General features: G+C 42.4%; 1 protein-coding gene across 10 annotated transcripts in view; it reads right to left on the bottom strand.

Annotated features, from left to right (window-relative positions):
* cep290 (centrosomal protein 290) overlaps positions 1 to 12234 on the bottom strand; it is an 82447-nt gene that overhangs the window by 42490 nt on the left and 27723 nt on the right. For all 10 annotated transcript variants that reach the window (XM_017438437.3, XM_017438442.3, XM_017438439.3 and 7 more), the window contains 4 exons: positions 7873 to 8022; positions 7677 to 7792; positions 7499 to 7601; positions 6294 to 6524 (listed from right to left, as the gene is read on the bottom strand). In XM_017438437.3, coding sequence (XP_017293926.1) covers positions 6294 to 6524; positions 7499 to 7601; positions 7677 to 7792; positions 7873 to 8022 — 600 coding nt within the window. The remainder of the gene's footprint in view (positions 1 to 6293; positions 6525 to 7498; positions 7602 to 7676; positions 7793 to 7872; positions 8023 to 12234) is intronic.

Below are 12234 nucleotides of genomic sequence, written 5' to 3'. Positions count from 1 at the left end.
TTGTGGAAGCTATTTCTCTAGCTTACAACAGCAGGGAGCTCCCAATCCCGCATGGTGTGAAAGCACACTCCAACAGGGGTGTAGCAACATCCTGGGCTCTGTTTAAAGGTGTACCCGTGAGTGATATCTGTGCTGCGGCCAGCTGGTCCTCACCACACACATTTGTTTGGTTTTATCGTTTGGATGTGATAGTCCCCTCTGTGGCTCACTCCGTTCTTTCTGCTGGGTCTAAGGTGCCGCACTAGTGTGCTGTATTAACCCAGGTTTGATGACTGCTCTGCGGGGCGTTTATATATGTCCCATAGTATATGTGTTGTACCGAGTGAATCGACTGAAAGGGAACGTAATGTTATGCATATAACTACTGTTCCCTGAAGGAGAGGAACGAGGTACAACACATGGCTACCCCGCTGCTCAGCTGGGCTCGGTGAAGAGCGGCTATTGAACTGAGGAATGACTGTGATGACGGATGGTTACAAAGTGCAGGCGGGGCCTGTCACTTGTCGTCATCACGTTATTTGCCTAAAGGCGTGATTAAAGGTGTCTTTAGCCAGGACACGCGGGAGCGTGATATCCCATAGTACATGTGTTGTACCTCGTTCCTCTCCTTCAGGGAACAGTAGTTATATGCATAACATTACGTTTGTCTTTAGGAGATTTAAGAGTGGGAAGAAGGTTCACCTACCATCCTGGAATGGTCCAGTCAAAGCCCAGATCTCATTTCAACCGAGAAGCTTCGGTTTGATTTAAACATTCTTGTTTATGAGTGATGCCTATCTAACTTGAAGGAGCTGGAGCAGTTTAGTCATGAAAAATTGATTAAAGATTCAGTGTTTAGATGGACCAAGCTCATGGAGGCAAACCTGAGAAGACTTGCACTGCTGCAATAGGTGGCTCTGAAATGTTGTTACTTTCAATGGCTGAATACATATGAACACACGTTTCCGTTTCGTATAGTTTAGAAGTGTTTTCTTTTCTTTTGAACTTAATTATTATGAAGTAGTTTGTAGAATTCTTAATTAAATTAAAAATCCAATTAAATTCTGGGTCATAAGACAACAAAATAGAACGTGTAGGAAGGACAGTGAAAACTTGCAACCCACAGTACATGTTTACTTTATTGGGTCAAAGGTTTATGAGTTTTACTTGTTATCATCTTGATAATAAGTTTTTAAAAATCTTGGAACATGTTTAAAATGTGATTTTAAGAAGTTATGTTCCGTACAAACAGACTTTTAGACAAAGAATGTGCAGGACAACAGAATGTTAACGGTTTGACATGTGGAGACGTGTTGATGAAGCGTTTCTCAACAACATTCCCATGCATGCCTCTGCATCTATTCACACATATGTGAGACATGAACAACCCCCCGCCCATACCATCACAAAATCTGGCTTTTGCACCTTTCATTTATAACAGCCTGGATGGATTTTCTTATCTCTGATATGTCGAATCCAACATCTGTTTTATTCTGAAAGCAGCTCAAACATGGACTCATATGACCACTGAACACATACCTTCTGACTTTGTGCTCATCTGACATAATCTTGTGAACACAGAAGTCGGATGTATTTCTGAACAGATTTGATTAACGGCTTCCTACTTTGGGTAATAAAGTTTCAGGTAACACTTCTGGACCCAGCAGGAGACTGTGTTGAGTGATAATGTTTATTCAAGATACTCCCAATCCCATGTGGCTATACTAAGCATAGTGGCACGATGGTTCCTTGTGCCACGTCTCTTGAGAGCTTGAAGGTCACAGACTTCCAGGGGGGGTTTCCGGCCTTGGTCTATAGTGACTGAGATATCCCCAGACTTCTTGAATCTTATCACAATATTATGCATTGTAGGTGTTGAAAGACCCAATTTCTTTACAATATTGCATAGAAAGAGAGTTTCAGCTGACTGATTTTCTGATGAAGAAAAGTGGGGGCCACAATCCACCCTTGCTTGGAAAGACTAAAGGTAGTATTTCACTGGCTGCAACTGCTGGCAGCTAGTTGGAGACACAAAATTGCAATTTGCTAGGCAAATTTTCACTTGGAATCACACTGAAATAACACAATTATGAAAAACTATCGCACCACTGTTGCGTGACATTCTTGTGACAGAACTGCAAATTTTTGACACTTGCAACTGCCACTAGACAACTGTGAGGCTGTTGTGCAAAGCTGACAATGATAATTAACAAATCTGTACTTTATAAACACCCCAGTCCAGTAATCATTTTGTCAAATTATATGGAGCTCAGAGAAGTAGCTGCTGGATGAGGACCAGGCTGAAGAGGTAGGGGTTCGTCCTGTAACTGGTGGGTTGCTGGTTCGAACCCCCACTCTGTCTGTCTCAGCCAATGTGTCCTTGGGCAAAACACTTCATCTGCCTTGCCAACTGGTTGTGGTCAGAGAGTTTGGTGGTGCCGGTGTAATGGCAGCCTCACTTCTGTCTGTCTGCCCCAGAGCAGCTGTGGCTACAATGTAGCTTACCACCATCAGTGTGCGAATGAATGGGTGAATGACTGATTGTAATGACTGAGCGCTTTGGGGTCCTTGGACTAGATAAAGCACTATACAAGTGCAGGCCATTTACCACTCACTGTAGATGAATTACACACTATTACTGTAAAAGAATGAAGTGAACCAGCAGTTTGCTTCTGAGGCTGAGGTATTTCCAAATTTACACGTTTAATAACATAATTACTGTAAACACAGAGGAACTCAAGAATTTGATAGAACTTAGAGGCTTATTTATTGAATAGTTGATGTCAAGAAAAGAGCCCCAAGCTGTAGGAAAGCTTGATATATGTACAGCCAGCATGTCACGGCTCAGGGACAACTGTGAAACACCCCACCTGTCAGCCAGCTCCCTCTGAAAGGCTCTGGTTGCAAGGAACCCCAGCGTGGTGAGGACTTGAACTGACAGCAGCAATGCACAGCTCCTCCTAGTTTTTCTGTGTAATACTGGGACCAAGTCAGCGAAGAGATTTTAAAAGAATGGCCCTGAGCACTCTGAATCACATAATAAGCCAGGCGTCACTATGTGTCAGCAGGTCTGTGTGATCTCTGAAAACACACTCCATCCCAATTCTTCCACTTGCAATGCCCTCCAGCAGGGCCAAAGCTGCCATTGTTCTACAATTACAAAGGACTTTATGCAGCTATTTATAGGCATAGGTCATTGTCTAAACCTCATCGACCTTAGGACTTAGTGTTCTGAATTAATATGCTGATCCAAGACATTTTCTTCTCAGTGAGAATGGAAGTGCTTATTAATGCATTTTATGAACCTCAGCTGTCTGTGTGCCTTTCAAGCATGTGTTTACTGATGCATGTTTACATCAACATGTGACAAAAATAGAGAAAACTTGACAGTTTACAGTGGGTTGAGTTGTTTCCATCATTGTTTGAGGTTAAATGTGGTTCACTTTCATCGTTTGGCTTTAAACCATAAAGGCTCAAACTCATAAGATAACGTTGTGTTCAAATACCTCGAGTTCAGAAAACCAAAGGAGTCATATTTCAGTGTATTCAGGCAAGTTTCAGTACTGTTGGCTCAAAAGGTTTAAGTGTAGTCCACAAATTCAGGTCAAAAGTGTGTATATTTACGCACACTTTCACGCGTGCCAGGAACATGGCATACGCAACCTTTTTGTGCATACGCACTGTTCATACATAACGCCTCTGGTCACGTTATTTTACCTAATCATTGTAAGAGAGGGTGAATTTTACCTTTGCTGATACACCTACCCTCTTTTTTAAAAAAGGCAGCAGTGCAGCAGGTTGCTCCTTTTCTTCTGTTTCTTCTCGAGATGCAAATACTCTCATCCCTCAGGAGACTGTAAATGTTGTATGCTAGTTGTGAATCGTTACTATACTAATCTTTTGGAATCGGGTGCTTTTTGCCCTGGCAGTTTTTTACATGAACATGGATGTTTCTTTTAATGTCTAAATGGAAGTGAAATACTTCAAAAGTGGGGCACCTACACAAGTGCAGTGAGACACTGTTAAATTGCCAGTAGTAGGCATTCCACTGTTTGGGATTTGAGAATTAGACAAATAGTCAAGGATTGCTCCTGATCAGAAGCTGCAAAAGCCACAGATACCTTTGATAAGTCAAGACCTGACCTTAAGTTGAGGGCTCATTTTTTATTTATATCCAATCCTGATACCCAAACCTGTCATCAGTTAATCTAACAGATTATAGTCTTTCAGAACATTGTGAATTGCTCATTCCAATTTAGTTTTTTCTTTCTTTGCATCTCTTCTAAAATTTGTTCTCTTTTGTTGGCATCAAAGTAAATTTGTCTTTTGTAAACACAACAAAGTTATTTGGCAAAGACACTAAGGGTGTATTCAAACCAGGAAAGTCCTTTGGTCCGCTTGTTTGGTCCGGACCAAAAGTGTACTTTATTATTTTCGTTTGGTGCGGTTTGCATTCACATTGTGCTTTTTTGTAAGCAGAGCCATGTGGGTGATGGTCATTGCTCCCATTGGACAGAAAGACGGGGGCAGTGGTTGGAGCACAGAGCACAGACCCGGAAATAAAGATGGAAGTTGTGAGTGCTGTATTTGTTATGTGCACATTCATTCTGTTGGTACAATTACAGTACCATTTTGAAATTCAAGAGCAGCTCATTCGACGTCGGTTTAATGACGTTTTACTTCTAATTTTGGAACTGCGCCGGCAAATGCATGCCGCAACTCGAAGAAGACAAGATGCTCTGTGCACTCTGACACACAACATACTAGCAACGGTGGCCCGTGAAGTCCAAAAAGGCACATGCTTTACGTAGTTAGTTCGGTTCAAGTCCGGTCTGTATTCACACCAGAAGCGAACCGCACCAGAGTTCGTTTGGAAGTGGACCGAGACCACCTCAAAAAGCGGGTCTCGGTCTGGTTGTTTGATCCGCACCGGAGTTTGCATGACTGTATTCACACCTGCACAAAAAGTCCAGACCAACGCTGGAAAGAAAAACTCTGCTTCGATTAAAACGGACCAAATGTGTCAGGTCTGAATACAACCTAAAATGTATATACATATATATTTATTTGGTAATGGTTTTTGTTAAGTAAAAAATGAAATAATTACATAATTAAGTTTTTGTTCTAAATAAAAAAAGCGTATCAACTTTTCAGAAAACAGAAATGGCAAAGTTCAGTAGAATTATCCATCCATCCATCCATTTTCTTTAACCGCTTCTCCATTCCGGGTCGCGGGTAGCTGGTGCCTATCCCCAGCAGTCACTGTGCGAGAGGCGGGGGACACCCTGGACAGGTCGCAAGTCCATCGCAGGGCCACATATAGACGAACGAGACAAACAACCATTCACACTGTCACTCACACCTAGGGACAATTTTAGAGTCATCAATTAACCTAACATGCATGTTTTTTGGTCTGTGGGAGGAAACCGGAGTACCCGGAGTAAACCCACGTGTGCACAGGGAGAACATGCAAACTCCACCCAGAAAGGCCTCAGGCTCAGTAGAATTATGTTAATGTCCAATTGTGAGACATGGCTCCACATAATATATATATATATCACAAATATGCACAAGGATCTTATAAGATTCTGACCAGCTAAAAGTCGATGTGAACTCGATTGTGGGTCTAACTAAGAGGTAAAAAACCCCACAGAGTTGAATTTATTTTCCTTTTAAGGGCTCCAACATGTTTAATATGAACCTGTTTAAGATCACTAAGCACAGAGGTGTAAGTCTCATAATGTGGGGAGGATGACATCCAAAATAGCACCCTGAGACCTCATGAATATCCCCAAAAAATGGCTAACGAGATGACTGTCTTTAGCTTTGCCTAAAAATAGTCTAGTACATTACAAGATTTTTTCCAAAAAATGTTTTTCAAGGAAAACACACTTTCTCTCATGAAACAAATAAAAAAACTATAGAATGTTTTAGAGAACTCAAACCCTCTCATGTATAGCAGCTCAAAAGACCTCTTAGTTCAAGACCAGAACCAAGAAGTTTAGACTTCTACTAGAACAATAAACAAATATTATGAAGATAAAAAACAGTAAATATAGTTTTAAAAATTGTTCTCTTGGTTTGCTTTTTACGTTTGCGCTCTAATCTAATTAGTTTTAATTGTGCATAAAAACATTTTTTCCACATTTACTCTGTTGGTATTAAATAGAAAAATATTGCATTTGCACATGAAATGAAATCTGGGTGAAGCAGCAGTTTTCATTTTACCTCATGCACAACAGTTTAAAGAATTGGCTGATTTGCCTAAACTTGATACTTCTCAACACTGGGAAACAGAAACAGCTTGAGTCTACCTTGTATCTCTGCAGGTAACCCATCCTCTGGATGACAGAAGCCTGCATGTGGCTGCTTTCATCCCTCAGCTTGTTGTTTTCCTTGCAGAGGTGCTGCTCTCGCTCCAGCAGGGTGGTGTAGCGCCGCGTGAGTTTCTTCTCATTAACTTTCAAGATGGTCAGTTTGCGAAACGCTTCGCTCAACTGTCTTTTGATTTCCTCAGGGGTCTTCTGAAGATTGTTCAGCAGGTCCTGATGAATGAAACCCAGGAGTTCAGATAAACTGCCTCCACCTGAATAGATCTTCCTTCTTTACTTGTGAGGCTCATATTTGTTGACTTGTTTTTTTTCTCTCTATGCATTTATTGAAAAATAAAATAAAACCAGAGTTGTTACACATGATGGAACATGTGCTGTCTAAGATCCTCACTAGTCTTCTTGTCAGGTTCCCCTGATTTATGTTTCACATTTGCTGAACATAAAGTGTCATGGTGATATTTCATTTCAAGTGTGGTTCTGTGGTGAATCTTACCTGTTGTAGAGAGCTCTTTGAATGGCCTTAGTCTGGAGAGCTAGAATTTAATTCTGACAGGATTGAGAAGCTAAAAGATGAACGTGGCAAGGGATAAAATGGATAACTGTTGATCTAAAATAGCTCCAAACTCAAAATTTCCCCACTGGTTTATGCTGTTGTGGAAAAAAAAAATCCATTTCCAGGCACTGTTAGATAAAAACACAATTTTCATATACCTTTTACACCACCATCAGTTTTGCACAACACAGTTATTTACAAAGAGTTCTGGGGTTCTTTCCAAGCACAAATAGCAGCAACAGCACCTAGCTGAAGCACTTTTGTCAAAAATATCACAATATTTTTGACCAAATAATCAGATAATGAAAAGTTAATGGGGGTGTAAAAGTTTATAAAATAGCATTCGCACTAAATGTGCAATGTAAGTTGTTTTAAGATGGCAGCAGTTTCCTTTGTTCTTGGCATGACTTGGACTCGTGGTTAGCTCTGCAATTCAGTCAGAATTAAACCCTATTTTTCCAAACTGAGGTCAATAAAGAGCTATCCACAGCAGGTAAGAGATTAATTGTTTGTAACCTTTCCACTAAACCCAATTGTAAAACATTTGAACTACTCCTTTAACCCTACTGTATCTCCGTACTTGCCAAAGTTTAAAACTTGAAATATCTTGTAAGTATTTATTTATCCTACTTACATTAAACTGTTGAATTTTCACATCGTCCACCTGCTTTTGCTCCTCTAACTTATTCTTCACCTCTGTGAATGCCTCTTTCTCCTTTTGCCACTCTGCTTTCTCACTGAAAAAAACAATAAAAAAGGTTTTAATAGTTTTCTGCATTAGGTGATACTTAGTCTCTATCCTGTGAACTCACCTGAGATATTCCTTATAGAGGAGTCCCTGTTGATGACTAATGACTGCAAACTTCTCTCTGTATTCTTCCAGAGTTCCTGTGAGTTTCTTAATCTTCTCCTCTTTGTTTTTCAGCTCCTAAATAACAATTTTTTTTCTTAAGTGGTCCCCCAGTTGATTTACAGTTAGCTCAGTCTGAGTCTTCAAAGGACACTGACCTGAAGAAGCCGTACAGCGTACTCATTCAGGGAGCTGATGACCTCTATGCTGCTGGGCCCCAGGCCCCCAGGGAGGGTCAAAGGTCGAGGGAGGACTCTGCTGGTGCCTGACTTCCTGAGAAGCTCCAATTCATCTTCTAGAGTGCTTACCTGACAGGCAAAAGTGATGAAAATGTCAAAGAAAGCTTATCAGTCACACTTCTTAATTTACTACCTCCTTCAGTTTCACTAAAATGCCTTGTTTACATAAAGCAGTTCTTTTGCCTGCTTCAAAAGAGTCGCCTGCAACCCAAGGAACAAGACATTTTTATTGGAATCAGATCAGGTATTTGTAGAGACAGTCAAGTAAACATAGGCTTACATATACAAAGCGAAAAAAACAACTAACTGTCTGAAACATCCCCTTTGGCGGAGAAAATATGTTCTAACCCCCCGACCTCCCATTCAGTCCACATTGACATGTGGGCACAAGTTGTGACAAATCAGAGTTTACACACCATTCAGCTGTATTATTATCTGGTTTATCTGCTGCCTGTCCCACTCACATTTGTCCACCTCAGTCATGATCAGTTTGACCGTTAATCGCATTTGGTAAAAGCTCTTCCAGCTGGCAAACTTTTCCTACAGTAAAGAGAGATAATTTTCTGTTTGTCATCCCGTCTATCCGGGTCAGGTGCCGGCTGAACAGTAAGGAGTGGACTCATTGAGATATACTATAACTAGAGAGAAGAGTAGTACCAGGAAGCTGAAACCACACAGAATGAATGCCCTCAGTGAGCTGGCTGCAGTGCAGTACATGTTTTAAGTCCCACTCCTCCATGTAAAACAAATTGGACGTTTTCCTGACTGAAAAATACAAAATGCACTTCAGATTTCTTTTGCTTGGTGTTTGTTTTTGCTTATTCAAGTAGTTCCTACCTTGTTGCTGTTTGTTCAAACAATATATATTAAAAAAAAAAATCGTTTAGTTTCAATTAGTTGTTTGAGGCTTTAAGAAAAATGTCATATTACATTGTGATTAAAAGTGTATCTGTCATTTAGGGATTTTGGAGGGTGTGTAGCTCACACTGAGACTGCACTGAATGGAGGCACGATCCCCATGGTGGTGGATTCCTGTTATTGGTGTACAGGGGTGTGCCTGAATAAGCCAAAAGGCAATAGGGTGCCGCAGACCAAAAGCAGCAATGCAGATGGTGCTCTATTGCCTCGGCAGGAAGAAGAAGGGAAACTCTGACGTAAAACCTGGGCACTGCCAACAATCGTTAGCCATCCACACCTGGTGGATGGTAAGTTGACAGACATTTTAAAATGAGCGGACAAGGGACCGGCTCCCAGTTCCCAGCAAAAGGGCATTCTCAAATCTCCAGGGACTCAGCATGCAGCGTCTTGTGTGCAGGCATTGCAGGTGGTTGTGTGACCAGCCCTCTGGCCTGGTCTGGTAGGGGTCCAGCCTGGGCAGGCCAGCAGCACAGCAACTGGAACCTTTACACCAGCCTCTGACACTGATGCCCATGTGTCAGGCTCTGGACAAATGAAGGGCTCCATGCCTAGGGGATCAGCAATGGTGGGGGCTTCTGCCTCCGCTGTTGCTGGGTCTACCGGGAGTAACCAGTGCGAGGGTAGCCACTTAACTGCACTCCATTGAGCAGTGGTCTGGGCCTCATGGCTGCTGGGGTCTCCAGGTGATGAGGACACAATTGTTGTTGGGGTCCTCTGATGGAGAAGAGGTCAAAGGGGGAGATGCACTTTCAGAAAACTTAGAGGGCTGTCTCCCTTCAAGATCAGAAAAAGAAGAAGATGAAAAGCAGGAAGAAAAAGCATTCCTCTCCTTCCTCTAGCTTGGCTGATGGGGAGGATGAGCTGGCAAATCAGCCTCATAATAGCTCAGCAGCTAACAAACCTAGACCCAGCATATTAAAAAACAGTGCTGGAGATGGGGCTGGGCCTTCTACTCGTAAGAGAAAGAGGGCTGTGGCCTCAACTCCAGGCAGCGCCTGAGACCCAAAGACACACTGCAACAAGCTTTAAATAACACTGGCTGCTGGGTTGCTGGTGGGGGCTTGAAGGTCAGGATCTTCCCAAATGATGACCTACATAGACCTGTAACATAAGAGGAGAGTGAGCCTGTGCAGGCCAGCCCGGTAATGCTCCATCTGGTTGCCACAGTTCAGTGAGTTAGTTCTTGTTCAGGGCACTTTTTGTGTGACCTGATCTGATGAGCCTGCCATGGACTGGCTCATATGTGCTGTCTCTAAGATTCTGAGATGGGAGAATCGTGGATTCTCTGTCAAAAGGGTCCGTTACCGCATGTTGGTGCCTGGGAAACCTGCAAAACCCCAGGTGGTTCTGCGCTGACTCTGGAAACAGAACCTGGGTCTGCAGAAAGATGTCTGGAGGGTGATTCATGTTAAGCGGCAGAATTATGGTCAATTTTTGCTTCTTGACATGGATAAAAACTCTTTAGATGTTGTAGCAGACCTGGGGAACTACTATGAGCTGTACCGGCTGTCCTTTAAGGTCAGTGGTAAAGTGATAAGAGGGGCAGAGTAGTGAATCCCACCAAACCTCTCAGTCTCTCTGTGGCTGTGGGGATGATGGAATTCATACAGAGCAATCTGCATTACTGCAAGGAAGCCAATATACTGCTGTGTACTCAGCTTAACAAGATGCACACAGGCATAGCTCTCATCCAAGAGCCTTGGATTATGCAGGTTAATGGTAGGAGGTGTGGGATTCCCTGGGAGAACACTTTTGTATGACGTGAGCAACCATAGACCCAGAGCAGCAATAGCCCTGACAAGAGGTGTGAGACACATTGCACTGCCTCACCTAACAACGGCTGATGCTGTAGCAGTGCAATTGGACATTCAATCAAATGGCGAGTTCAGATCAGTTATTGCAGCCTCTTTTTATCTGCTGTTCAATTCACAGCAGCCACCTCCATCACAAGAATTTATGGCAATAGTTGATTATGCTAAAGCAAGCGGCCTACTAGTACTTATTGGTTGTGATGCCAACTTCCATCACACGTGTTGGGGAAACTCTGATATCAACCTTAGAGGCAAGCCTCTGTTGGAATATTTGCTGGCAGAAGACCTGTTTGTCTTTAATAAAAGCAATGTACCTTTTATACTGTTAATAGGGAGGAGGTCACTGATATATCAGTCAGGACTATGGACTTGGTAAATGAAGTTTCCTCCAAAGGACACTGGCAGGTGTTACTCACCTCCAAAGTTGGAGGGAGTAGAACATTCCTTGCAAGAGTCGGTTAAGCTTAATTGGAAAAGACATGTGGATGAAAAGTGAAGGAAGGCCACAATGTGCTTACATTAGTGCCTAAGAATTGCGAGCAGTTGTTGGGGTGCCACCCCAAAGGTTGTCAGATGAATCTATGTGGCCATAGTACACCCTATGCTATGCTGCTTTAGTGTGGTGGTCCAATTAGGAGTGTCAAGAGTGATGCTCACCCGTGTGCAACGAATGGTCTGCCTGAGCATCTCAGGTTCCATTAGAACAACACCCATTACAACCCTTGAAGTCCTACTGGATTTGCATATCTTGGGTGAGGCCGTATCAATAAGGTTACACCAGTTTGGTAAGTGGATAAGCTTTTCAGGCTTGCAGAATACTCAAATCTTGGACCGGGCAGTTGCTGCTGCTCTAGCAAAAGAAGGACCTTGAGACAGTATGGTCAAAAAATACAACTTTGAGCCAAGTTTTCAGGCAGAGATTCAAGATAGATCTGCTTGGAGCAACTTCTCAAGGATAAATCTGTCCTCCAATTGTTTCTACTGTTTTACAGATGGATCCCTTTTGAAGGAGTCAGTGGGTGCAAGGGTGCTGATGTTGCACAACCATAGTGAAAAAGAATACATGTACCCACTGTGTGGTTTTGCAACTGTAGAGATATGCAATCTGCCAGTGTATGGCATCTTTCAACATTCAATGTATACAGAGAGAAATTGATTTTAAAAAATATTTATTAGAGCTCTCCAAGGGCCACACTTTACATCATCACTGGTTTGGGAGTGTGATGAGGCAGTCAATCAACTGGGGAGAGATAATGTTACTGTTAAATGGGTACTGGGAAATCCTAGTATTAATGATAATGAAAGAGCTGACTACCTTGCAAAAGCTGGTAACCAGGTTCACTTTGAAAGACCAAAGCCTGTTGTAGGTATTTCAACAGTAGTCTGCAGGACTACCCTTCAGGCCTAGATTACATGTCAATACTTAATCTGCTAGAGGAAGCTGAACCGTGGGAACTGATTAAAGTCCCAAACCCACGGTTCAGGAAAGCTCTTATTGCCCTGACAAGGAAATGTGTAAGTACACTGGTTGGAGTTCTAATCAGGCATGACC

This window comes from Kryptolebias marmoratus, linkage group LG11 (genome assembly GCF_001649575.2).
Source record: "Kryptolebias marmoratus isolate JLee-2015 linkage group LG11, ASM164957v2, whole genome shotgun sequence".
NCBI classification, from domain to species: Eukaryota; Metazoa; Chordata; class Actinopteri; order Cyprinodontiformes; family Rivulidae; genus Kryptolebias; species Kryptolebias marmoratus.
The sequence above is the reverse complement of the archived record's forward strand: the minus strand, read 5'-3'. Positions and strand labels throughout refer to the sequence as shown.